This window comes from Haemorhous mexicanus, chromosome 16, assembly GCF_027477595.1.
Source record: "Haemorhous mexicanus isolate bHaeMex1 chromosome 16, bHaeMex1.pri, whole genome shotgun sequence".
NCBI lineage: Eukaryota > Metazoa > Chordata > Aves > Passeriformes > Fringillidae > Haemorhous > Haemorhous mexicanus.
In genome coordinates, this window is record NC_082356.1 from 4,651,608 (window position 1) to 4,678,533 (window position 26,926).

Here is a 26,926-nt window from a genome sequence, read left to right on the forward strand (position 1 = left end):
TCGCTTCATTATTGCTAGAGCAGAAGCATATTCATGTGGCCCGAGTCGTACAAGTTTTCTCCACATTACAGATGTGCATGGTACCAAGTCTGGATTTACAGTGTTTACATCATCCGAGAAGACAATCTCTGCCACTGCCATTTCCCTCAAGCGTTACTGTTTGGTTTAGCTCCAGCCTGAGCAGCTGGAGTGTTGGCTGCAGCCTGAGTGATTGGAGTAGCTGCTGCTTTATCTCCCTGCCTGCCTGCCTCTGTCTGCTGCCCTTTAGTATCTAGCAGGGTGCGATAAGCGTAGGCCAGGGCCCAGCTTATTGCAATGAGACTTTTTTCCTTACAGTCACCATGGCATTTCTCTTTCAGGTATTTTCCCACCTCAGCTGGGTTCTGAATTTGTTCACATGGAAAATCCCAGTCTACAGGATCAGAAAATTCCTTCAGGGTTTGGCCCATATTTTCCCATTCTCCACACCACTCATCATTTTTCATGCCTGAGTCTACTTCTGGGTCAGGGGTCTTGTCAGCTCCTCTGGACATCTCAGCCCTCATTCTAGAGAAGCTGCAGACCATATAGAGGAAGCTTACCACATTAAATGCTAGAAACATGGTCTCCTTACCATTCAGGGGAAACTGAACATTCTCAAAAAGTGACATAACAGATTCAGAGGAGAAGAAGGAAAGGAAAGGCTGGAAAGTCTCATTCCCTGCTCCTCCTCTAACAAACTGGGTGCAATTACTAATAAATTCCCAAAACATACTGCCGGAACTAGGACGCGGGGTAGGACGAAGAAACCATAAACCATACATATTGTAAGCAGACTCCAGTAACCTTGTAAATGCCCTATAAATCATTATCACCAAGGCCAGCAAAATAGCTGTTCCAATCCGTGCCCCTGTACTGTGAAACTTACGTCTTAGGGACAATAATCCTAGTGACCAGAAAGGTATTGAAACCTCAAAAGGCTTATAGACCAGAACCACAGGAAGGCCTCCACCCCAAGAGACATTACGAAATCGAGCAACATGGCTACTGACTGCTTTAACTCACTACAGAGCAAGCACAACCAACATGCAATCAATAATGCTTTTTTCCACTTTCTCGAGCCTCACGTTGGGCGCCAATATATGTGTTTGTCCTGGTTCAGGGCAAATTTGGGAGAGAACCCCAAAGGGCCCCCCTAGGAAATCGGATTCTACCACCCCTCCCCCAGCCGGTCCAGGAGAAAATACTTCCTTGGAGAAAAGTGGAAAAAAACTGTTTATTAAACAAGAAAACTTAATATTAAACAATAAAACCCCTTGCTGCTCCAAAGGAGATGACAAACCCAGAGAGTCCCCTCCCCAAATTCCAGTTCAGCTCACTCAGTCTCTTATCAGTCCCTCCGGCGCTGGAAATGCCGTTGCCCAGGCCCGGCCCGGCCCACCGATGCGAGCTGCTGGTGCTCTTATGGTTGTTCAGTCCAGAGCAGGTGTGAACAGGTCTAGAGAAAGGGGAAAAAAAAGGGAAAAAAAAAAAAGCACAGTCCAGGGAATTTCTTTGCCTCAGCTAGCTAAACTAACTAAAAAGCAACAAAAAAAAGAGAGCCCTGTCCCACCGTCTGTTCATCCGCAGAACCACGCAGTCCAGAAGCAGGAATGTGTAGGAGTGAGTTCAGTGTCTGAAAACAAACTGCGCGCCTCCTCTCCCCCCCTCAATCTTTGAAGCAAGTCTTAAAGGTGCAAAACTTACTATTCAGCATAAACGGAATGAGACGATTGGGGATAAAAGCATCATATAGTCAACCTAGGACACACTGCAGAACCAAGGTGATTCCTGCTGACAGTTCAGAACCTCTTGGAACCAAGGGGCAATTCTGGACAGCAGGGCCATGGAACCAAGGAGTCCATTGGGACATTACAGAACCTCATGGAATCAAGGTGTCCATCTCACTCTACTGAACCTCATGGAACAAAGGGTCCCTTGTGACACTGTGGAGCCAAGGACACTGCTGTTGGCTGTACGAAAGCTCATGGAACCAAAAGTCCATTGTGACATTCTGGGGCCTCATGGAACCATGGAGACCATTATGACACTTCAGGACTCACTGGAACCAAGGGGCCATTTAACCTAAGGGTCATTGTAGCACGGCAGGGCCTCATGGAATCAAGGGGATCTTAGTGGGGCGCCGTGAGACCACCGAGAGATTCTGACTCTGTGGAACCAAGGAGACCATTGTGACACTACAGGGTGCGGTGGAACTAAGAACTCGTGTGACAGGGAGGAGCCCAATGGAATCAAGGGACCATTCCCTATTTCAGGGTTTCATGGAGCCAAGGTGTCCTTGTGACACTGTGGGGCATCATGGAGTCCTGGAGACCATTCTGGCACTTTGAGGCCTTGTTGAATCAAGGGGCTCTGCAGGGCCTTGTGGAACCAAGGATCACTTTGTGACCCTGCAGGGACTCATGGAAGCAATGAGGCTGTTCTGGCACTCTGAGTCCCCATGGCACCAAGGGGCCATTGTGACACTATGGGTCCCCATGGAACCAAGGGGCCAGTGTGACACTATGGGTCCCCATGGAACCAAGGGGCCAGTGTGACACTATGGGTCCCCATGGAAGCAAGGGGCCAGTGTGACACAGCCATGCCTGTGGAACCAAGGGTCCATTGTGATCTTGGGGAGCCCAATAGAACCAAGGGGCCATTGTGGCACTCTGCACAGTCCCATGGAACCAAGGAAACCATTTTGGCACTGCATGGCCTCATGGAAGCAAGGGGCCATTGTGCCACTGCAGAGCCAAGGAGACCACTGTAGTATTGCTGGACCTTCTGGAAACAAAGTTCTGCTGCAGGGCCCCCAGGATCCAAGAACATGGAACAAGTCTTGCTGGCTTAGCCTGACTGGTCTGGCTGACCTTGGCATGTGGAGGGTTGCTATTCATCTGCCCCTGAAGCCATGGAGCTCCATTTTTTCCTCCCTCTGGGAAAGAACTCTCCTTCTCCTCCAGGGGTTCAGGGCTGAAATTGGGATTCTACCTCCATATTTGATTATATCAAAGGGTTGTTCCTATATGAAATCTGCCAGAACAGACAGCTCAAGATGGCCTTGGCATCTGGGGGGCAACATCTCATCTGCCGTCAAAACACTGGGGGGCTGTGCTTTTCATTCCATGGAAAGAAACGTCTCTCATGTGCAGGCATCAATAGCCAAAACTGGGAATCTGCCTCCAAAATTCCTTACATCCAAGAGAGCTCCCAGATAAAAGCTGCCAGGACTGTCTAGGTTCCCTTGGATTCCTGAAGACCAGCTCTCATCTGCCTGTGAAACACTGGGGCTCTGCCCTTACCTTCCTGTGCAGAAGAGCTGTCATTCTGGTCCAGGCAACCATGGCTATAGATATACACTGCTACATATGGCTGAAATGGAATTCCACCTCCAAAACTCCCCAAATATCCAAGGGTTGCTTTCAGACAAAAGCTGCAAGGACAGACAGGTCTGGCTTACCTTGGTCTCCAGTGCCATCCTCTCATCTGCCTTCAAAACCCTGGGGCTCTGTGGTTTCCTTCCTGTAGGAAAGAACCGTCCTTCTTGTCCAGGCGCCCATGTCCTCAAGCACATGAGCACTGTATAGGGACAGAGGAGCTCTGTGCTCAGTGGGGTGCAGACTGAGGACAGAAGGGGAGAGCCCTGGGAGGGACTGAAGGGTGGATTCAGAGATGGTGGATCATTTTGACATAGTAGAGTACAGCCAGAGAAAGAAAGAGTTAATGCAAAGGGCAGCTTGGGAGGCCCAGATTGGAAAAAAAGAGCAAGGAATTTCCCTGCCAGGGCAGGGCTGTGGAGCAACACATCCCTCAGAAGGAGCCTGGGTCAGCCCAAGGCTTTGTGTGGGCAGGCAGAGGCAGGCAGGAGGCAGAGCTGTCAGCAAAGGAAGGGGCCAGCCAGGTGAGGCAGCCGGGGGATGAGCACAGCCTGCAGGGACAGAGGCGCAGGGCAGGGACACCGTAGCACAGCCTGGGCTGCACAGGGCACAGGCATGGGCAGCAGCTGCCAGGCCCTGACAGAGCCAACTTGGGCAGCACTTTGGCCATGGCTGCTGGGCCTGGGCCTGAGCCAGGAGCAGGAGACAAGTGACCCTTGCAGGCCTGGGGCCTCATGGCCTCCTTGTCCCTGCTCAGCAGCCTGGCAGGGGCCGCCCCATGCTCCTGCCCTTGGCACTGCACATCCCCACATGCCAGTGCCCATCCCGGGAAGAGCCCTGAGCAAGGAGGGAGGGACAGGATCTGCCTGGCCAGGGGCTGGGGCTCAGGCCTTGGCCCTTTGCATTCCTGAAACACATCCAGCTTTGCTCAGCCCCAGAGACACCTTGGCCTTGTCTGTCCCCAGCTGTCATCACTGCCTCCAGTGTTCTGCTCTACCTGGAACCTGGGGACGCTTTCTCAGTCATGTCCCTCAGTGGGACCCATTAAAACTTCAAGAAAGTTCAGAGTTTCAATTTAACTTTGAGTTGTTGAGTAGCTTTTTGAACACTCTCTCAGGGACTGAGTCTGATGTAAACAACACCAAAGCCATGAGAGGGTCATTAAAGTTTTCTTAGTCCAGTGATGGAGAAAGATTTTGCATTCTAAAATCCAGGGCACTCCTTGGGGAGAAAATGTTCTCTGGGCCCCAACTCTTCCTTGTGGTTGTTGCTGAAGGACCCGAAATGGTGGCCCTGCAGCCAAGAGTGGTGTGACACTGGCACCGAGCAGCTCCAGCACCCCGAGTTCTACTGACATTGGCAGGGATGGAAAAGCACAGAAATCCTCTCACACTGGGGCCTCTAGAACTAGAACAGGGTTTGGTTTCTCCTGAAGGGAAATCTCAGGGAATCCTGTCCAAGTGATCCTTGTATTCCTGTGTTTTCTTTAACTGTCCCTTCACTGACAGTGACAGTCAGAGCCCAGGGACAGAGTTCTGGCCACCCCACAGGGTGGGCCCTCCAAGGGAACCCCATCCCTCCCAACTCCAGCTGAGAACATCCCCAGCAATTGGTGACATGCACTGCTTTGGCTACCCTGATCTTCACATTTTCATAACTAATCATTACATTTTGATCACTCACCCCTTGGTGAAACACTAGAGGTGTTTGTGCAGACAAAGATTCTGGCTGACCATCAAGGTACAACTTACAGACATCAGCAGCACTTTAGTGACACAGTTCTTCATTCTTTTTTCTCAGTCTCATTCGAGTTGGGAACAAGAATTCTGTTGTCCATGGAGCTGGTGCCTTTTTAATTCCAGAATAATGCCCCGAGGCCCTTTGCTGTTCAGCTTTACCATGTTGTCTGTGCCTAACAAGGCTTGGGGGGGCCCTTTCCCCTCTGGCTGGAAGGGGCTGGGTCCCAGTCCCTGAGGGGCACCCAGGCTCCTGGATGGAATTCCTCTGGAAGTCCCTCAGGGTCACAGCAGCCTGCACATGGAGCCCCGTGGATCAGAGCATTTTCCAAAGGGGCCCTTGGGGCAAACAGGGAGATTTGCTCTGGCAGGATGTGTAAAACAATATCCTGTCAGATCTGCTGGGTCTCACACAGAACACTTGGCTGCAGGGACACATTCCCATTGCTCCTGCCCAGGTTTCAGGACTCAGAGTTGTCTTTCCTAGGAGCTGTTCCTTCAGCTGCCTCGGGAGGGCCTTTTGGCCTCCACACCCACACTCTGGCTCCATTATTAGGGCTGCTGGATCCAAACCCTTTATCTCCACAAATGGTGGTGATTGGAGGTGGAGCTCCTTTTTTCACAACCTTTCTTAAAATTGCAATTTCAATAATTGTGCTACCGTGTCACGGGGTTGAATAATCCAAACTTGTTCACTATTGTTTAACAGAATTACTGCAATTTCTCCTTGATATTCTGCATCAATTCCTCCTGCCATGACATGAACACTTTGCAAGGCCAAGCTCCAAGCGAGCAGTGACCAAAGCAAAGTGTCCTGGAGGAATCTCAATTCCTGTTTCAGTATTGATAGCTCTCATTTGCTTTGAGTTTATCCCAATTAATTCCAGTGCATGAAGGCCCAGTCCTGCAGCCTCTGGGCTGGCCCTGCCAGGGGCCATCCCAGCCAGAACAATTTCCCAGGCAGTCCAAGTCTCACTGTCCATGGCTGTATTTGCAAATTGGGGGCAGCCCTGCACAGCCAGGGGGTTTCCATTTCCCCAGTGGGCCATTGTTAAGGGCATGGAGCACATCTGGGAGATGAGTTCTCCATGGGCACAGGTTCCCATCTCCTCATTCTTTCAACTGCTCTTTTCACAACCCCTTCACCCGTTCAACCAGTCCTGCAGCTTGTGGATGGTCTGGTACATGAAAAACCCTGCAGGCTTAACCACTGTATTTTTCACAGGAACAGACAAAGCACTCTGCATCACAGTATCAGCAAACCCTGTAAAAATAGCCAATTTCATCCCTTCCTCCTTTTTTCATTGAATACAATCTCACAAAGTCAGTTGACCACTGACATTAGGGTCCTGGCCAATCCTGTTCCGTAGGGTATTTAGTGTTACATCCCTGAGCAGCTAAAGCTACCAAATTAGTAATGTCAGCACTATTTCACATCATTATTATTTTATATGTAGATATGCATATTGGTATAGATATAGATAGATATAGACATACATATAAAAATATAAAAATGTATATAAAGGTCCTATTATACTATAAATACATATATCATTAATTATTATATTAATATTTCACTTGCACAAATGCATCTGATCTCAAGATTAAAACCTTCTTTTCTTGCTCCATGTGGGAGCATTCCAGCAATAATTGTTCCTTCTGAAGGTGCTGTTTCCAATGTACTCTTAACAAATCCATCTTTGTCTGCCCAAACCCACAAGTTCTTTTCCTTTTTCCTATAAGTAATTTTTGGATGCAGTTGAAGACATCCAGGGGTGCAGCTTCTTTTCACCGACTGCCCCACTGCTCACATGGTGCTCCAACCTCAGCCCACTCCAGAGCCAGGGAACTCCAGGAAGGACTTCCCATCTGGGAATTTCTGATGGGACTGATTCCTCACATTTACATTGAACAAGTGACATTTTGTTGTCATCTGGCCAGACTGTGCCAGTTTTGTTTTACCAGTGGGCAGGGTCAGCACCAAGGACACAGACTCCAGCTGAAGGAATCAGTGTCATTTCCTGCAGCTCAAAGCAGCAAAGAATCACAAAAGGAGCAGCTCAGCAATGCACCCAATCATCCCCACCAAAGATTGCCTGCAGTGATTAACAAAGATCCAGCAGCATTTACCCCCAGCCTTTTCCATCCCCCAGATCCACACAGCAGCTGGGGGAAGCTGTCACAGCCCAGGGCTGCAGAGCCACTCCTGGGCACTGGGAATTCCTGCAGGTGCCTCCAGCCACAGGTGAGGCTCCAACCCCGCTGGGAGAGGGCCCAGCTCTGACAGTGCTGGATGAACAAACTGACAGCACTTCCAGTGCAGGAACATCTGGTTTCATGCTCCTCTTGGCTCCCTCCCAAAGCCTGGCCAGGGCCCCAGGAGGAACCAGGGGAGGTGACTTTGATCCTTCAGCCCCAAACAAGGCCAGATGTCAAATTTCATGGCCTTGTCTGGCTTCTAAACACAGAAAGGTCAATGCATGTTTCACTGAGGAGTGCCTACATCTATCACAGTGCTAATGACCATGCATATTTCATTAGGGAGCAGATACAAAGATAACCTTTGGGTGGAAGGTTCATCCAGAGGCACCTTTGGCTCAGGGCCTGCTGTCCAGGCCTTGGCACTTCAGGGACGTGGTTTAGTGCTGGGCTTGGCACTGCTGGGTGACCGGCTGCACTGGTGAGCTCAGAGGTCTTTTCCAACTGAAAGGATTCTGGGATTCCATGATTATATCCGCTGCATTCAGCTGGGTCTATTTTAGCAGCATGACTTTGCTCAGAAAGTTCCCTCTTGCCCAGCTCCTGTGGCCTGAGGCTTCAGCTCCTTCAGCTCCTGGTGCTGAGCTGCTCATGCTGAACGAGACGACTCGGAGGGACGAACACAGTCCATCCAATTCCTTCTGGGACACAGAGAGGGGAGGCTGTGGAAACAGGAGCATTGTTTGCTGTGGCCTCCTCTCTGCCCTTCACGCCTTTCAGCGCTCTGAACCAGCCAAGAGCTTTCTCCAAGAGTGCAATGGAGCAGCTGTTCCTGCTCCCGGGTCTGGCTCTCTCCAGTCTCTGACCTTGCCTGGTTCTGTCCCTCTTGCTGTGCCCTCTATTCCCCCAGGGCTCGCTGGCTGCTGCCCAGGACTGTGGGACTGGCACAGATCCAGTGCTGGAGACCCTCCTCTCTGTGCCTTTGGAGCTGCCTGGGCACAGCAGCCTTTTCCATCTGGAAGCTCCCCATGGACAGGGAGTCCCCAGCTCCGTTCCCTGCACAACCTCCAGGAGCCCAGGGCTGCCATCTCAAGTCCCTGCTGGCACTGGGGGCTCCCAGATGCCTCAGGCTGCTGTGACACTGCTGCACACGGGAGGGAAGAGGGGCAGGGGCTGTGCTGAAAGTCAGCTCCATGTGCTGCTGCTGCTGCTGCTGCTGCTGTGGGGTCATTTGTGCAGCCCTGGCCCAGAGTCAGGGATCAGATCCAGGCCCTGCTGCTGCTCCCTCAGGATCAGCCCCAGTTTGGCTGTTGCTGTCAGGGCCAGCAGAAGCCCTGGCTGGAGCAGCAGTTGCTGACAGTGCCCCAAGCCCCGGGGCTGGAGGGGTCCCTGGGCTGGGGCTGGCAGGGAGCTGCCCCTTGTTCTCCCTCTGCCCCAAGCAAAGCTGGGCCGGGCACAAGTGGGGCAGCACAGCCAGCAGGGAGCCTGCCAGTCTCTTCCAGCCCTGTCTGCTCAGAGTTTAGGCCTTGGAGCCTCAGGTGGCCAAAGGCAGCTGCTGCTGGTCCCTCTGGGTGTGCCCGTGTTCAGCAGTGCTGCTCCATCAGTCTGTGCCCAGCAACGGGGAAAAGCCTCAGCCCTGCAGGGCCAGGAGCTGCTGGGCTCTGCCTGAGCAGCTCAGCCAGCAGGAAGGGAGCTGCTCCACACTGGAACCAGGAGCAAAGGACATTTCTTTTGAAGGCCACGTTTTCTATTTAAAGAGAAAAAAAAAAAAAAGAAAAAAAAAGATAAATTCTAAAAGATAAGAATAAAATCCAAGTGTTAGTGAAAAAACATAACAGAATGTTAGTGAAAAAAACAAAACATAAATGCCAAGTTACATTCTTTGCATTAAGAGATAAATTATCTACTTAAAAAGAGAGCTCAGTTATTTACATTGTAAATGGGCTGATGGCATGGATCCATCTTACAGACCTCAGCAGCCTTTTTTAAAATTGTGGGCTTTGTTTCCAACGTGTTTTTTTGAAATTATGGTTAAAGCAAAAAAAAACCCCAAAAATTGCTTTGCGCCCTACCAGCTCCAAGCAGGACTGGGAATGGAAACTCTGTCAATCCCCAAATCTTTAGAAGATGACCTTCCTCTTCGCCCTGTGAATGAACTGCAGATTCCCTTTGAAACTGTCAGGGATTTCTTAGAGACACCAAGTCCCACTTACAGCTTTTTGCTCTGATTGGGAAGTGCAGAAGGGCAATTCTCCATCCATCAGCTCCAACCTGCACTGCCTCAGGAACACGGCCCACTCGCCAGCCTTGGCCCACTCGTGGCACTGCTAGAGGAGGAAGAAAGTGCAATTGCACAATTCCAGCCAATAAAGAAGCAAGAATGGGACAGACAAAACACCCTGTGCAGATCCAGGGGGTTAGATTGGACTGTGGAGAGTCTGGGTCCTTGCCAATTGGATGTGGGTCCCCAGCTGCAATCTCTGGGCCTGCAGGAGAGTCTCACTCACCTGCCAAAGCAGAAAGCTCAGGCGCTGTGCTCAGAACGGGCTCGTCTGATGCAAAGCTGTCAGAGCAATGTGAGGGCAGAGCCAGCCCAGCTGGGCCCAGGGCTGAGCCCAGCAGAGCCCTGGCAGAGCCCAGAGCAGCCTCAGCACCCGCAGAGCCCGGCTGCAAGGAGAGAAAGCAGAAACCGCCCGTCAGCTGAAGGCTCCTGTGCCCTTGTCCCAGCTGCCCACGGTGCCCAGGCCATGCTGGCCGTGCTCAGAGCGGTGCCCAGAGCTGCCCATCACTGCTGCCTTTGGAACAGAGCAGGAGGGCAGGACATGTGCCCAGCCTGCAACCAGCCAAGGCACATCCAGCCCTCAGCAGCTGCCCAGAGCAGGATGCTCCTGTGCTCGCTGCCATCTCCCAAAAGCTCTGATCCCACCCTGCCAAGCAGACAGGGACCCACCTCACGCCATCCACGGCTGGAAGAAAAGCTGCTCCCAAACCATGTCCTCAGCCTTCTCCAAGGCCACGGCACATCCACGCCACAGCTGCTCCCAAGCACTTCCCCATCCACGTTGGACCACCCAGTATGCTTGCTCTGGAAAAACAAACAACACATTATTGAAAAAAGATTGGAGACAAAAAGGGAAAACAAGAAAAAAGGGTAAAACTCTTATCTCTGTCAGGGCCTTGAGGAAGGCCCAACCCCTACAACGCTAGGGAAAAACCCAGCCTTGGGGAGGGAAGCCCAAACTTTTTCTCTTCCCCCCTGCACTGCCCCCCACAATAACGCTGATCCCAAAGCAAACAAGGGCGGTGGAGCAGCCCAAGCCCTTCCTTGCCTGCACAGCAAAGCAGCCTCAGCACAGGTTCTGGAGTCCCACCTCTGCTCCCACCATGGGGTTTGTTTGTGTTGGGCTGGCTGCCCCAGCCCCAGCCCAGGCCACGGTGGGTGCTGGGGGCTGTTGGCAGGGCCAGGAGCCCACTCCCATTTTGTACCCACCCCAGCCCATCCCCCCAGCCCTGCCAAAAAGCAGCTGGGCAGCCGACTGAAGAATGAGTTGCATCTGCCCCAGCAAAGTGGGAACCTTTGGTTCCCTGCCAGGCTGGGCAATGCCCAAATCTGGGAGCATTACCCCAGCTGTGGAATCATCTGCAAATTCCATGTGGACTTTGGCTTTGTTAAGAAGGTGCCAGAATCAAAGTCCATCACCTTCAACCACCGGTGGCCAGGCTGAGGAAGAGCTTGTCATCCTTGATGTCATCCTCGCTGTCTCCAGCAGCAGCAGTCCCACCTGGTACAGCTTCTCCAGGGGCTCCTTCTCCTTCCCTGGGGTGAGACCAGGCTCTCAGGGCTCTGCCCAAGGCCCCAGCTGTCAGGGAACCAGGACAAGCAAAACCAGCCTGGATGGCGGCCACCAGTGCTGGGCAGAGCAGCTCAGCTCCAGCACAAGGGCTGCGTGTTCCCATCCCATGACACCTGGGCAGTGACACAGGAAGCACAAAAAGGTCTGGGTTCCTTTGCTTCTGACTGCCAAGGTGTGTGTGGAGCTGGAACTTACCAGGGCCCGGGATCAAAGTGTGCCTGGGACTCTCTCCCTTCTTCTATGGCAGAGGAATATCCTGCACCCAAGGATCACAGAACAGGTCTTCTAATGTGGGTCTGTCCAAGAAGTGCACGGCTAAACACCGCCTGATCAGATCTTTGCACTCTGGGGAGAGAAAGCAGAAACTGCCGCTCAGCCGGAGAAGGCTCCTGTTGGCTTTGCCCCACTATTCCTATGCCCAGGCCATTCTGGATGCGCTCAGAGCTGGGCCTCAACTTTCCCATCAATTCCCTGTTCTGGAGGAGAGCAGGACACGTGTCACCTCCTCAGCAGCTGCCAGAGCGGGATGCTCACGAGTCCGCTGCTGGCTCCCAGCACTGGTATTCCCCCCATGCCCAGAGAAGAGGATCCACCTTGAGAGAGCCCTTGTGGCAGCAGGAGCTGATGGCCCCAGCAGATGTTCCAGCCCGTCCTGAAAGGGTGCTCCCCGCAGACCATCTGGTGCAGCAGGATGCCCAGGGACCAGATGGTAGCTGGCCTGCCATAGTACCAGCCATAGTGGTTCCATTCCGGGGGGCTGTATGACGGTGTTCCTATGGAATACAGATGGAGTTCAGCAGGGGGATGCTGCTGCTCCCACAGCCTGGCCCCAGCATCCCTGAGCGTGCGGGGGCTGCATCAGTGGCACACAGGGTGACCACTGCCCTCTCGCCAGCACCTGGGACTTGTGCACAAACTCAGGGCTGCAAAAGAAGCCACTGGTGTTGGAAGAGGGCAGCCCTGGCTAGGTGTGACCCTGATATGCAAAGGGAAAACCCCTCCGTGCTGGGGAAAAAACATTCCCTTATCCTCCCTGCTTGCATTGCCCCTAAAATATTATGAAGCCAAGGCAAACAGGGCGAGTGGAGCAGTCTAAGCCCTTCCTCTCGCCTGCACAACAAACTGGCTGGGGCACAGGTTCTGGCCACCCCTCTCTGCTACCCCCACCCACGGGGGTTTTTGTCGGGCTGGCTGCCCCAGCCCAGACCCCGTCCTGGGCAGAGTGGCTGGCAAAGGCTGCCAGCAGGGCTGGAAGATGGCTCCCCACCCAGCCCCCCTCCGAAGCAACTCAGCTGAACACTCAGTCCCCTGACTGGCAGCAAAAGGGAGAATCCCCGCTGCCACAGCCAGCTTGGCCTGGGAGATGCTGGGCCATGAGATGCCAGCACCAGGAGCACACCCCTGTGGAGGCTCACCTGCAAAGTGCGTGTAGGCTGTGTCCTGCAGGTAGGTGCCACAGCCAAAGTCAATCAATTTGGCCTGCCCGGTGGCCAGGTCAACCAGGATGTTCTCTGGTTTGATGTCCCTGTGCAGGACCCCGCAGCTGGTGCAGTGCCGCACGGCCTCCAGCACCTGGCGGAACAGCTCCCGCGCCACCTCCTCGGGCAGGAACCGCCGTGCCCGAATGAAATGCTGCAGGTCCTGACACCGCTCTGGCCGCTCCAGCACCATCACAATTTTGTTGGGGAGCTCAAGCCACTCCAGCAGCTGCACCACACCGGGGAAGCTGGTGGACACCTTGTCCAGGAGCACGATCTCCAGCGGTGCTCTGGTGCCGTCAGGCTGCGGGAGGAGCACGATGCCGTCAGTGGGAGCCGATGCCGTGCCAGGCCTGGGGAAGCCCTCACCCAGCCCGGGATGCTCTGTGCCCTGCGCTGGCCCCACGCCCGCTCTCCCTCGAGGCGTCCTGGCAGCTTCCACCCTGCCGGACCTCGGCTCATCCCCGCCCGGCAGCCCCGGCTGCTCCCGCTGGCCCCGCTCACTCACCAGCTCGCCCCAGTGCCGGACGCGCTTCCGTGGCACCCTTTTGATGGCCACCTGCAAGCCAAGAGGAAGAGCGGGCTGAGCTCGCCGCCCGCCCTGCCCAGGCACAGCCCCATCCTCCTCCTCCTCCGCCCCCTCCTCCTGCGCCCGCCGCCGGCCCCGCCGCTCACCGGGGCGCCGTCCGAGAGCCGCGTGGCCGCGAAGACGCTGCCGAAGCCGCCGCGCCCCAGCAGCGAACCCAGCCGGTACCGCTCCTGCAGGGCCTCCTGCGCCTTCCCTGCGGGCGGGACGCGGCTGTCAGCGCTCGGCCCGGGGCCGGCAACGGCCCCCGAGCGCCCCTCACCCGCCCCGGGCCGGCCATCCCCGGGCGTTCGCTCTTGGGAACGCCACACGGGAGGCTCGGGGCCGGCGGCCGCGCTGCCGAGCGGCGGAGCTCGGGCCGGGGAAACCGCAGCGGAGGCGGCGGGAGCGGCCGCGCCGCTTGTGTCCTCCGCGGGCCCCGGGAGGGGTCGGGGTCGGGGATGGACCCTGCGTCGGGCCCGGCGTTGGGTCCGGGGCCGGGCTCGGGCCAGGCGGAGACAAAGGGAGGCGATGCCGCCCGAGCCCCAGGCACTGATGCCCGCCCAGCAGCGCCACCGCCAGTACGGCCAGAGCCGGGCGGAGGCGAGACCGCGGCGGGACGCCCGGGGACGGGGACGGGGACGGGGCAGGGGCAGCCCCGCCCGGGGCCGGGGGCGGGCCGGGGGCATGGCCGGGCCCGGCAAGGGGAGAGAGGGAGGCGGGGGGAGGAGAGGAACGCCGGGAAACGGGCCCCGAGAGAAGAGTGCCCGACAGCGGGAAAGGGAGAGAAAGAAAAAGAGAAAGAAAAAGAGAAAAAAAGTGTAGAGGCTTCTCTGTTTTTTTGCTGCCGCTGCTAGTGCCGCCGCTGTCGCTGCCGCCGCTGCCGCCGCTTCAACTGAAGCCCCGGGGCCGTTCGTCCCCGTGTCCGTTCCCCGTTCGCCCCACGAGCCCCGCGGCCGAGCCCCGCGCGCCCCGGGGACAGCCCCTTCGTCTGTCCGAACACGGGAACTTTGCAGTGTTGAGCCCAGATGCAGAGCCCTGACTCCTGCACGCTGGCAGAGCAATCCCCTCGCTTGCTGCTGTGCATTGTCCTTGCTGAGGGTCAAACACTGTCGGGACACCTTCCCTTGGTGTAGGATTCTTACCTGACCCCAGCACTGCACTTCCATCTCCAGTGTTGCTTTCCAGTAAAAACAGGACAAGGAAAAGTGTGTGTGGCTCATGGTATTTTAGAGTGCCTAAAACTTGCTAAGTCACCAGTCTTGTAGGTGAGGTGCATCTACAATTACTGGGATGGAGAAGCAGTGCAACATGGAGAAGGGGAGCATAGAAATAAATACAGGAAAACGTCCTGGATTGTGGCTTCTGTTTTCATGTCACTTCTGGAAAGCTGTTTCAGTTTTCCAGGAATCTTCTCCTGTCTGTTCTTTTCAAGAACCTCTTGTGGAGAACAAGGTTGAACTTCTGCAGCCACCAGCTGCCGCTTCTCTTGGCTTTCCACACTGCACTGTGTGTGCAGCACCAGATCTTGATGTTGCTGGAGCCAGAACCTGGAAATTTCCAAATTTTGTCTTTCTGTGCCAGAAAATCACTGGACTTGAGCTGTGCCAGCACCAGGAAGTTTTCAGATCTGGGCGCTGGCGCTGCCAGCAAACACCAGATCTGGGACGTGTCGTTGCCAGTGGCAGAAATCTGCTGGATTTGGGCTCTGCTGGCATTGGGAAATTTCCAAATCGGGGTACTGGTGCAGCTAACACAAGATGTGGGAGGTCCCAGAGCCAGTTGCAGGAAGTTGCCGGGTTTTGGATTTCTGTACCAGCAAATTGCTGCACTTGGGCTGTGCCAGAATAAGGAAATTTCTAGATCTGGGCACTGGCAGTGCCAGCAAGCATCCCATTCCAGGCTCCAGACTCCAGGAAGGACTGGATCTGGACCCTTTCCTTCCTTCTTTCCTTCCTTCCTTCCTTCCTGGAGTCCTGCTGGCAGCAAACACCAGATTGGGCAGTGCTGGCAAGGGGAAATTGCCAGGTTTCAGCTTTCTTTGCCAGCAAATTGCTGGACACTGTTGGTGCTAGAACAGGGAAATTTCCAGATCTGGGCACTGGTGGTGCCAGCAAACACCAGTCCAGACCCTTGACCAGTGGTTGCCCTGAGAACCAGCTCTGGCCCTTTACAGAGAGAGACTGCTTTCATCTGGGTGTCTGGAAACAGAACTTTAATGAAGGCAAACACAACAAACAGGATGACTTGCACAGTACAGAGAGTGAAGCAGAAAAAAGCCTGGGTCCAGGGTCTAGCAGGGATATTTATACATTTATTTATGGGGAGGGGTTAAGGTAGGGTCTGAGGGAAGGATCCAAGAGGAAGGAACGATTAAGAATATTATAATTTTTGCAGTAAAAAGTAACCAATGGTAGCAAAGAGAACTCCGAACTTTCTGGTAACAGTCTGCATAACTGTACAAGAGGAATATGGGCAGGAGCTCCTGCTCAGCATAACTAAAGAGGGTTTTCCCACGGCCTTAAGCTGAGGCCTCCTTCTTCTTTTAAACCAGCCCAAACACACACCAGTGTGCCAGGTTTTGGCTTTCTTTGCCAGAAAATTGCTGCATTTGGGTTGTGCTGGCACTGGGAAATTGCCAGATCTGGGCACTGGCAGTGCCAACGCACACCAGATCTGGGTGGGGATTGTGCCCCCACTGGGAAATTGCCAAATGTTACCTTTCTGTGCCAGCAAACTGCTGGAATTACACTGTACAGGCATCTGAAATATTCCTGATTGGGACACTAGCAGTGTCAGCAAACATGAGATCGGGTTGCTGTAGGTACCAGGTATTTGCTTGGTTTTGGCTTTCTGCGCCAGCAAATTGCTGCACTTGGGCTGTGCTGGCACCCAGAAATCTCTGGATCTGGGTACTGGCAGTGCTGGGAAACCCCAGATCTGGGCAGTGGCAGTCCTGGCACCGGGAAATTGCTGTGTTTTATCTTTCTCTTCCAAAAACTTGCTGCACTTGGGCTGTGCTGGAACCAGGAAATGTCCGGATCTGGGCACAGGCAGTGGCAGCCAACAGCAGATCTGGGCCGTGCTGGTGGCTGCACCAGGAAGCTGCAAGGTTTTGGCTTTCTTTGCCAGAAAATTGCTGCATTTGGGTTGTTCCAGCACTGGGAAATTGCCAGATATAGGCACTGGCAGTGCCAACTAACAGCAGATCTGGGCAGTGCCGGTGCTGACACCAGAAAATTGCTGGGTTTTGGCTTTCTGTGCCAGCAACCTGCTGGACTTGGGCTGTGCTGCCACTGGGAAACTGCTGGATCTGAGCACTGGCGGTGCCAGCAAACACCAGATCTGAGCGGTGCCAGACCCAGTAATGCTGGACATGAATTTGTAGAGAATTTTTAAGGTTTGACAGAAGGTTTATATAGTATGTCTACAAGGAGGTTTACAAGAAGGTTTATATAGTACGTACAAGTACCAGGAATTCTGATTCCTGTGCCAGCACATTGCTGCAATTGGGCTGTGCCAGAATAGGGAAATATCCAGATCAGGGAACTGGCAGTGCCAGCAAACATCACATTTCAGGAAGGACTGGATCTGGACCCCCTTCCTCTTTTCCTTCCTTCCTTCCTCCCTTCCTCCCTCCCACTCTACAGGCTGGGGACAGAGTGGCTGGACAGCAGGTGGTCAGAAAGGGACCTGCAGGGACTGATGGACAGCAGGCTGGACATGAGGCAGCAGTGTGCCCAGGTGGCCCAGAAGGCCAATGGCTCCTGGCCTGGCTCAGGAATGGTGTGGCCAGCAGGAGCAGGGCAGTGATTCTTCCCCTGTGCTCAGCACTGCTTGGGCAGCGCCTCGAGTGCTGTGTCCAGTTCTGGGCCCCCAATTTAGGAAGGACATGGAGGGGCTGGAGCGTGTCCAGAGAAGGGCAACAAGGCTGGGGAGGGGTCTGGAGCACAAGTCCTGTGAGGAGTGGCTGAGGGAGCTGGGGTTGTTTATCCTGGAGAAGAGGAGGCTCAGGGAGACAAGGCGGTGTCAGGGCACAGCTTAGGCCTGATGATCTCCATGGCCTGTTCCACCCTTGCTGATTCTGGGATTCTCTGAAACCACCCTTGGAGCAGTTGCAGGATGAGCCCTGGGCCTCCTCTTCAGAAGCTCCAGCAGCCCAGGTCCCTCAGCTTCTCCTGCCAGGCCCAAAGCCCATCCTGTCAGTCCTGCAGAGCCTCTGCAGCTCCTCCTCATTGCCCAGAACAGGGAGCCCCAGAGCCAGACACAGCAGCCCAGATCTGCCCCCCTGGCCTGTGGTGCCTCTGGCAAGGGAGCAGCAGGAGGCACTGCAGGAGCTGACAGACAATTCCTGCAGCACTTGTGGGATGATCCTGCTCCCCAAGGGACGTTCCCATGGTGCCAAGTCAGGAACTGCAATGGGGAGTGGGGCCAGAGAGGGAAGGGCAAAAAGGGATGGGCTGTTTGCAGGGGAGGGAACAGGGGTGGGCAATGAGAAGAAATTTGTAGCAGGAAGAGTAAGGAAAGCAAAGGTGAAGCCAAGGAAATACTCAGGGCAGTTTGGGGGTGGCTGCCAGGCAGCCCTGGCTCTGAGCAACAGCATCTGCAGTGGGACAGGGAACTCCCAGCTGATGGGAACAAACTTTCTGGCTGAGTGCAAAAGCCAGGACAAAGCTGAGGGGTTTCCCTGGTGTCCCCCAGCCCTTCCTGGCCCCAGGGGCTGATGGCATTTGTGCTCCCTCAGGTTCATGTCCCCACACCAACAGCATAGGGGTGCTCCCCCTGCGCTGTGCAATGCAAACAGGGGCTGCTGAGGCAGTGCTGCCGTGTCTGTGCCTGCAAGGATGGGGCACCTGTGTGAGCTGGGGGAGAGGCCAGGGCTGCAGAGGGGGGATGTTGTTGGCAGCTCCATGAGGATGCTCTGGGATGCTGCCCTGGCCTGTCCAGAGCACTGGGGATGGATCAGCCCCTGCTCTGCTGCTCCTTCCCATCTCCCCCAGGGCCCTTGCAGGGCCTCAGCCATGCTGTTTGCCCCCAGCCTGCCCACGGCCACCCTGGGGCTGCTCACAGGGCTTTTCTGTGCTGTGCATTGGCCTGGGCGTTTTCTTGAGAGAGCCTGGGCAAGGAGCCTGGAGCCCCCAGGGCCTGGCCTGAGCTGTCAGCGCTGCCCCAGCAGTGCCCATGGCCTGTCCCTGCTGCAGCCCTGGCACTGCCACCCCCAGGGCTGTGCCCGGCCCCGAGAGCACTCAGGCCCTACAGCAACACCAGGGCCACCAGGGCAGCGGGGCAGGGCCACGGGAGCAGCACTGGCAACACCAAGTGCTGCTGCTGCTGGGCACAGCTGCTGTGCCAGCACTGATCTGCCCCCAGCTCTGCACACAGACATTGCTGCTTCAGCTCCAGAGAAGGCAACAAAAGGGCATCTCTGGTGAAAACTTGGCTGGGAAATCTTTTAGTTCATTTATAGCCACTAAGAGGACAGCTCTTCATTGACAAAGTCTGGGGACACAGGATATTTTGAGAGAAACAAAATGAGAAATGGAACAAATATTTGCCCAGGTTTAGGGACAATAATAGAAGCTGAAACACAGGAAAATAAATAACTAAACAAGCAGAACTATCAAAGATTACTTTTATTACACATGACTAGCAGAAATTGGCAACCAATTCAATGAGGCTGAAATTGTTCAGTGATTAGTCTTAACAGCGAAGCCTTCAGCTCCTGGTTCCTCAGGCTGTAGATGAGGGGGTTCAGTACTTGAGGAACCACGGAATAGAGAACTGACAGGGCCAGATCCAGGGATGGGGAGGAGATGGAGAGGGGCTTCAGGTGAGCAAACATGATAGTGCTGAGGAACAGGGAGACCACAGCCAGGTGAGGGAGGCAGGTGGAAAAGGCTTTGTGCCGTCCCTGCTCAGAGAGGATCCTCAGCACAGCCCTGAAGATCTGCACATAGGAGAAAATAATGAACACAAAACAACCAAATGCTAAAGAGGCAACAACTACAATAATTCCATGTTCCCTGAGTTTGGAGTGTGAGCAGGAGAGCTTGAGGATGTGTGGGATTTCACACAAGAACTGGCCCAGGGCATTACCCTGGCACAGTGGCAGGGAAAATGTATTGGCTGTGTGCAGCAGAGCAGTGAGAAAGGCACTGGCCCAGGCAGCTGCTGCCATGTGGGCACAAGCTCTGCTGCCCAGGAGGGTCCCGTAGTGCAGGGGTTTGCAGATGGACACGTAGCGGTCGTAGCACATGATGGTCAGGAGGGAAAACTCTGCTGAGATAAAGAAAAGAAAGAAGAAAACCTGTGCAGCACATCCTGAGTAGGAGATGGTCCTGGTGTCCCAGAGGGAATTGTGCATGGCTTTGGGGACAGTGGTGCAGATGGAGCCCAGGTCACTGAGGGCCAGGTTGAGCAGGAAGAAGAACATGGGCGTGTGCAGGTGGTGGCCGCAGGCTACGGCGCTGATGATGAGGCCGTTGCCCAGGAGGGCAGCCAGGGAGATGGCCAGCAAGAGGCAGAAGTGCAGGAGCTGCAGCTGCCGCGTGTCTGCCAGTGCCAGCAGGAGGAAGTGGCTGATGGAGCTGCTGTTGGACATTTGTGGCCTCAGGAAATTATTTTCTCCTGAGAAGGAAAAGGCAGGACAGAGCTGAGACAGTCTTAGAGCAAGATATATTGCATATCCCATAGCAATTCAACATTCAGGGTCTCTCTTTTAGGAACACTTCTCTGCATTCCCCTCACCTGTGCTCTGGTTTTGCAGGCCTTGAGAGCAGGGACTCACACAAATGGGCTCCAGAGGATTCCTTCTTCTTGTGCAGGGAGAGGCAGCTGAGAATGATCTCCAATTAAATGGACTTGTGAGATACCAAATAAGTGTTCAGCTCTGCTGTTCGCTCTTTGCCCATCTGAAGAACTGAGCTGATGGAATTCCTTGAATTTGTTCATCCAGCTGCACCTGCCACAGTTAGGAGTGGTTGTGGGTGTCTGAAATCCCTGACATTTCTAAAGCACTGCAGGTGAAACCGTGTGGGGCTGAGAGGCACTGGGATGGTCTCTCAGTGCAGGGACAAGAGAGCAGCTCTGCCCAGCAGGGCTGTTCTCAGCTGCCCCTTGCTGGCAGCTTCGAGCTGAAGGAGGGGCACCCAGGGGATTTCCCCTACAGACAAACAGGGCAGTGCTGAGGGCAGAGGGCTCTGGGGGCAGAGAGCAGATGGACAGAGCCCTCCCCTTCTCTCAGGGTGCCCCATTAGGATCTCATCTGTCTCCTGCCAGGCTGGTGCACAGAGGCATCCATGCAGTGCCCAGGTGCAGCTGCCCAGCAGCATTTCCCTGGCCCTGCCACTGAGCTGTCTCCTCCATGGGGATCCCAGGCAGCCCAGAGACAGCCCAGGAGAGCTGTGCCTTTCTGGAGGGCACCCTGCAGCCCTGCAGGACATCCAGGGAATCAGCTGAATGACCCCTGAGGGCACCTGGGCACTCTGCTCTCACTGACACATCTCCACAGCAGGATCCAAAGGGTCCCTGCCTGGACGGGCACCTGCCAGCCCCAAACCCTTACACTGCCTCAGAAAACCCAATGGTGGCAACAAGGACAGCACAGGCACCTGGGCATGGCAGTGAAATGTCACAGTGCCCTTGCCAGGGCAGGAGGGACACAGAGACTGATCAGGGGCTTGTCCTTCCTTCCCTGGGCTCTGGCTGCTCCAGGGGCTCTGCAGAGCTGAGCCCCCGCGGGATGACGGCAGGGCCTCTGCTTAGGATGGGAAAGGAGCCCGGGGAGGAGCTGCTGGGGGAAGGTGTCTGAGCCACAGGGACAGCAGGGAGGTGCCACATCCCCCTGCCCAGCATTTGTGGCAGCAGCTCCCTGTCCCTCCCTGCCCGTGTCTCTGCTGAGGGTGGCTGTTCCTGCCAGCAGCGTCTCCCTGTGCCCAGCTCCGCTCCCTGCCAGGGCTCACAGAGCCCATCCCCACCCCACCAGCCCCGGGGCAGCTCTGCCTGTGCAGGGACCTGTCCTGTGCCTCTGAGGGGGCAGCAGGGAAGCCCCGCTCTGGAGCTTGTTCTGCTCCATGCCAGGACATCCAGGAGAGCCATCCTTACAGGTCCTGTCAGAGACGCTTCCAGGAACTCACCTGCATTGCCCTGCAGCCAGAGACTCACCATGTCCAGGGGCTGTGCAGGCTTCTGCCCTCATGGGGTGTCTCCTGTCCTCCCTCCCCAGGCTGCCTTTCACCGCTTTGTCACTTGTGCTGCCTGCCCTTGCTGCCTGCAGGTACTGCCCTGTCTGCCCTATGGCCACCTCCTCTGCACCAGAGGAACTGGGAGAGCCCTTGCAAAATATCATGGAAACTGTGGGATGTGCCAGCCTTAGGAGAAGCCTCCAGGAAGGGAAGTTGAACTTTCCTAGAGGAAAAAAATTATTCATTCAAACCCTGGGAAGATTTGTCCCCTAGCGAGAGCTCAGTCACCCTCCCAGCCCAGGCTGCCTCTCCTCTCTCTGTGCCTCTGTGCTGTGCCCGGGGTGGCTGTAGGCAGTGTCCCAGCCCTGCTGGGCTGTGCACAGGAGCTGCTCCTGGCCAGAGCTGTCTCTCTGCAGTACTGCCCTTGCCAGGAGCTGCCTCTCTGCCAGGAGCCCAGCCCAGCTCAGCAGCACAGACACAGCACAAGGACATCTCTTGTGGGTTGGGTACTGAGACACTGAACATCACTCCCTGAGAGGGAGTTAGAGAAATCTCTCAAGAATCCAAAGTCACAATCAATTTCCAAAGTTTCTTGAAGTTTTAATGGGTCCCACTGATGGACACGACTGAGGAAGTGTCCCCAGGTTCCAGTTAGAGCAGAACAGTGATGACAGCTGGGGACAAACAAGGCAAAGGTGTCTCTGGTGCTGAGCAAAGCTGGATGTGTTTCAGGAATGCAAAGGGCCAAGGCCTGAGCCCCAGCCCCTGGCCAGGCAGATCCTGTCCCTCCCTCCTTGCTCAGGGCTCTTCCCGGGATGGGCACTGGCATGTGGGGATGTGCAGTGCCAAGGGCAGGAGCATGGGGCGGCCCCTGCCAGGCTGCTGAGCAGGGACAAGGAGGCCATGAGGCCCCAGGCCTGCAAGGGTCACTTGTCTCCTGCTCCTGGCTCAGGCCCAGGCCCAGCAGCCATGGCCAAAGTGCTGCCCAAGTTGGCTCTGTCAGGGCCTGGCAGCTCTGTCAGGGCCCTGATGCTTCTGAGGCAGATGAGATGTGACCAGCAGAGGCCAAGAGCTGGCAGGTTTTTTTCTGGGAGATACCCTTGCATATGGGAAATTTTTTACGGGATAGAACAGATTTTCTCCATGGGTGTCTGAAAAGAGAGGCAGTTTTTTTTTCCATGGGAAGGAAAGCATGGAGCCCCAGTGGTTCATGGGCAGACGAGAGGCAGCCCTTGACATTCCAAGATCAGCCAGACCTGTCAGGTGGCCCCTGGGAGGCCAAATCAGCCAGAGCTGTTCCATGTTCCCCTGATTCCACAGGGCCCCACAATGTCCCAGTGGTGCCCTTGCTTCCATGAGGCCCTGAGGTGTCACAGTGGCCCCTTGGTGACACAAGGCCCTGAAGGGTCTTAATGGTCTCCATGGTTCCACGAGGCCCCACAGTGTCACGGTGGTCTCTTGGTTCCAAGAAGCCCCACGGTGTCACCATGGCCCCAAAGTGTCACAATGGTGTCCATGGTTCCACGTGGTCCTCACAGTGTCACAGTGGTCTCCAGAGGAAGGAAACAACCGAGCACCAGTGTTCCAGGGGCAGATGAGCAGCATCCACCAGAGGCCATGGGCAGCCAGATAAAACGGTGCTGGCAGATTTTTTCTGGGAGCAATCTCCGGATATAGGGAATTTTAGAGGTGGAATACCAGCTTCAGCCAAGGATGCCTGGAGGAGAAGGACGGTTCTTTTCCAGAGGAAGGAAAGCATGGAACACCAGTGTTTCAGGGCCAGATGAAAGGCAGCTACCAGAGGCCAAGGGCAGCCAAACCTCTCTGTCCTGGCAGCTTTTGTCTGAAAGCAGCCCTTGGATACAGGGAATTTTGCAGATGGAATCCAAATTTTGGCCCTTTCTGCATATATCCATGATATCTAAGATGGTTTTTTCCACAGGAAGGAAAGCACAGAGCCCAAGTGTTTCACGGGCTGAAGTACAGAGAGAAGTCTCCTGAGAGGCCAGACTTGCCAGATCTGTTTGTCCTGGCAGCTTTCATCATGGAGGAATCCTTGGATATAAGGAATTCTGGAGGTGGATTCCCAACTTTGGCCATGAGCACCTGATCGAGATGGATGGTTTTTCCCATAGGAAAGAAAAGTGCAAAGCTCCAGTGTTTTGGAAGAAGATCAGAGGTGGCCACCCATGGGCCAAGAGAGCCAGACCTGTCTCTCCTGACACCTCTCATCTGGGGGAGACCCTTGGATATAGGCAATTTTGGAGGTGGAATCTCAGTTTTGGCTGTGGGCACCTGGCCAGGAAGGAGAGTTCTATTCATTAGGAAGGAAAGCACAGAGCCCCAGTGTTTCAAAGGCAGACAAGAGCCAGCTCTTCAGAAACCAAGGCCAGCCAGACCCGTCTCTCCTGGCAGCTTTGGTCAGGAAGAAATCCCTGGATATACGGAATTCTGGATGTGGATTCCCAACTTTGGCTGTGGGTGCCTGGATGTGAAAGGTGCTTTTTTCCCATAAGAAAGAAAAGCACATGGTCCCAGTGTTTGCAATTAACCTTCGTGTGCAGTTGGAGGGAAAGCTCCCCCACTGTACCCAGCACTGTGTTGCTCATTCTTTACCATATTAATTAATAAATTGATTGCTGCTTGAATATTGGCATAGTCAAGCTTCTTATTTATAACAGAGACTCAAAGACAATGGAAGGGAGACAAAGAGCTCCTGAGGGCTTTCTATATTTTTATCAGCCCCACGGTGGATTTGGGGCTGGGTCCAGGAGCCTCAGGCACTGAGAGAAGGAGGAAGAAGCCGCTCAAGGAGTCAGCAGCAAAACTCCAAGTGCCTTGGAGCATGGCTGGGCCCCAGGGAGGGCAGGGAGTGCCAAAGGCTGTCCAGGGAGTGCTGAGAGCAGATCCTTGAGGGCAGGAGTGCAGGGAGCCCAAGGCTCTGGGCAGGGAACTGCAATGCTGAGCAAGGCCTGGCTTGGCTGCAGGAAGCAGAAAGGCCAAGCCCTGAGCCCAGCCTGGGCCAGCAGGGCCTGTCCCTCACGGCTGGCTCGGGGCTCTTTGTGGGGCAGGGGGATGTGAGGGGCAGCAAGGACAAACGCCATCAACCCGTGTGACACTCCAGATCCTCAGGGAACCGAGGGCCAGAGTGACACAGCGGGGCCTCATGGAAACAAGAGGCCGTTGGGAGCCTGCGGGGCTCTGACACCCCAGAACACTCAAATGCTGGGGGTGACCAAAGGCTCCTTTAGTCAAGTTTGGTGTTCAAGAGAAACACCAACCAGATATTCTTAAGAGGTCAAGATAACACAGAGATTTACTGGTAAAATATAGAAAATCAAGGAACTTTGGCAAAGGATTTTATACAATATCCAATTCAACACGAAACTCTTACTATAGCATTAACTTCATTAACTTAGGCCATTTCTCCTGGATACCTCTAACCCTTAAGATGCTAAGATACCCAAAAATGTTTAAGGTAAAGAGTAAAAGAAATAAAAACAGAGAGAATGGTAGAAAGACGGAAGATCGACAGAAAGACACAGATATAACTACCAACTGCTTGGGTTCCAGTGTGGGTGAGACACAAACCCCAGGAGAGGGAGGGTCCAGACCATGGGCTGAGCTTGGGCTCTGTTCTTTTAAACCCTCAGGCCTTCATGCAGCCATTGTGACACTGCAGCAACGAGGAGACCATTGCTGACAGCACAGAACCTCATGGAACCAAGGGGCCGTGGTGACACTGAGGTGCCTCATGGAGTCAAGGAGTCCATTGTGCAACTCGGGGGCCCCATGGAACCAAGGGGACATGGAACAGGTCTGGCTGCTTTGGCCACCTGGGGGCCACCTGACAGGTCCAGCTGACCCTGGCATGTCGAGGGCTGCTGCTCATCTGCCCCTGGAGCACTGGGGCTCTGGGCTCTCCTTCCTGTGGGAAATAGATGCCTTTCTCCTCCAGGCACCCATGGCCAAAATTGGGATTCCTCCTCCAAATTTTTGTCCACCCAAGAATTGTTCCCAGATGAAATCTGCCAGGACAGGTAGATCTTTCTCGCTTGGCCACCTGGGGGCCACCTCTCATCCCCTTTGAAACACTGGGGCTCTGTGCTTTCCTTCCTAATGAAAAGAACTCTCCTTCCTGGCCAGGTGCCCACAGGCAAAATTGAGATTCCACCTCCAAAATTCCCTATGTCCAAAGACTTCCCACAGATGAAAGGTGCCAGGAGAGACAGCTCTGGCTGCTTTGGCCCATGGGTGGTCACCTCTCATCTTCTTCCAGAACAATTGGACTTCGTGCTTTTCTTTCCTATGGAAAAACCATCCACCTCGACCAGGTGCTCATGGCCAAAGTGGGATTCCACCTCCAAAACTCCATCCATCCAAGGATTGCTCCCAGGTGAAAGCTGCCAGGACAGACAGGTCTGGCTGCCCTTGGCCTCTTGGGGGCTTCCTCTCACCTGCTTTTGAAACACTGGGGCTCGGTGCTTTCCTTCCAATGGAAAAGAACCATCCTTTTCATCAGGATGTCCAGGGCTGAAATTGAAACTCAGCCCCCCAAATTCTGTATATCCAGGGATTTCTCAGTGATGAAAGCTGCCTGGACAAACAGGTCTGGCAGCTTGGCCTCCCAGGAGCCACCTGTCTCCTCTTCTGCCTTTGAAACACTTGGGCTCTGTGCTCTCCTTCCTGTGGGAAAGAACCATCCTTTATATCTATGCTGAAATGGCTGAAATTGGGATTCCACCTCCAGAACTCCCGATATCCAAGGGCTGCTTTCAGACAAAAGCTGCCAGGACAGAGAGATCTGCCTGGCCTTGGCCTATGATTGCTGCCTTTCATCTGGCCCTGAAACACTGGTGTTCTGTGTTTTCCTTCCTATGGAAAAGAACCGTCCTTCACCTCCAGGTGTCCATGGCTGAAATTGATATTCTGCCTCTAAAATTCTGTGTATCCAACTGTCTTGGTTTGAAAAGACAGGTGTCTGCTAAAAAAGGCAGGAACCTCCCCTGAAACGGAAAATGGAGACCCCCTCCCACCAAATGATTACAATTTTGAAATTAAAAGGCAAAGATATGGGAATAGGAATAACAGTTCATTACTAGGAAAACTAAAAAGACAAATGCAATCATACAGACAACAAAAAAGCCACTGACAGACTCAGAACACAACCTGACACCCTGTGTGTCAGGGTGTTGGCAGCAGTCTCATTAAATGGTGGCTGCAGGGACAGATGGGGTTCTGTTGGAGCAGTGATCCTGTAGAAGGGTGGAGTTTTCCTCTGAAGGTCCAGGGGTGCTGTAGATGGGCCTGGTCTTCCTCTGGGAATCCAGTGGAGAAGACAGCAGCTCCTGTGGGAATCCAGTGGGAAAAGGCTGCTCTGGTGTCCTAAAATCTCAGACTATGTCCAGGTAGGAATGCTTGGCTCCTCCCCCTGGGTGGAGCATCTCCCAATGGGATGATGTAATTTTATCAGCAATTTTATGCAGTGACACTCAATGGCCCATGCACAGAAG

General features: G+C 54.5%; 2 protein-coding genes across 2 annotated transcripts; both read right to left on the bottom strand.

Annotated features, from left to right (window-relative positions):
* Positions 1–11,383: 11,383 nt before the first annotated feature.
* Positions 11,384–13,934, bottom strand: LOC132334592 (serine/threonine-protein kinase pim-1-like; the record flags this gene model as incomplete). Its single annotated transcript, XM_059860699.1, has 5 exons — positions 11,384–11,532; positions 11,781–11,960; positions 12,603–12,969; positions 13,174–13,224; positions 13,341–13,934. Coding segments are annotated over 5 exons (1,299 nt in total), but the record flags the coding sequence as incomplete, so codon positions are not given.
* A 4,964-nt stretch (positions 13,935–18,898) lies between these two features.
* LOC132334593 (olfactory receptor 14J1-like) lies at positions 18,899–19,845 on the bottom strand. Its single transcript, XM_059860700.1, has one exon. The coding sequence runs from the start codon at positions 19,829–19,831 to the stop codon at positions 18,899–18,901; it is 933 nt and encodes a 310-aa protein (XP_059716683.1). The 5' UTR covers positions 19,832–19,845.
* Positions 19,846–26,926: the final 7,081 nt, after the last annotated feature.

What these genes read in the sequence shown, in the direction of transcription:
- LOC132334593 (XM_059860700.1), bottom strand. Translation starts at nt 19,831, where the DNA reads ATGTCCAACAGCAGCTCCATCAGCCACTTCCTCCTGCTGGCACTGGCA.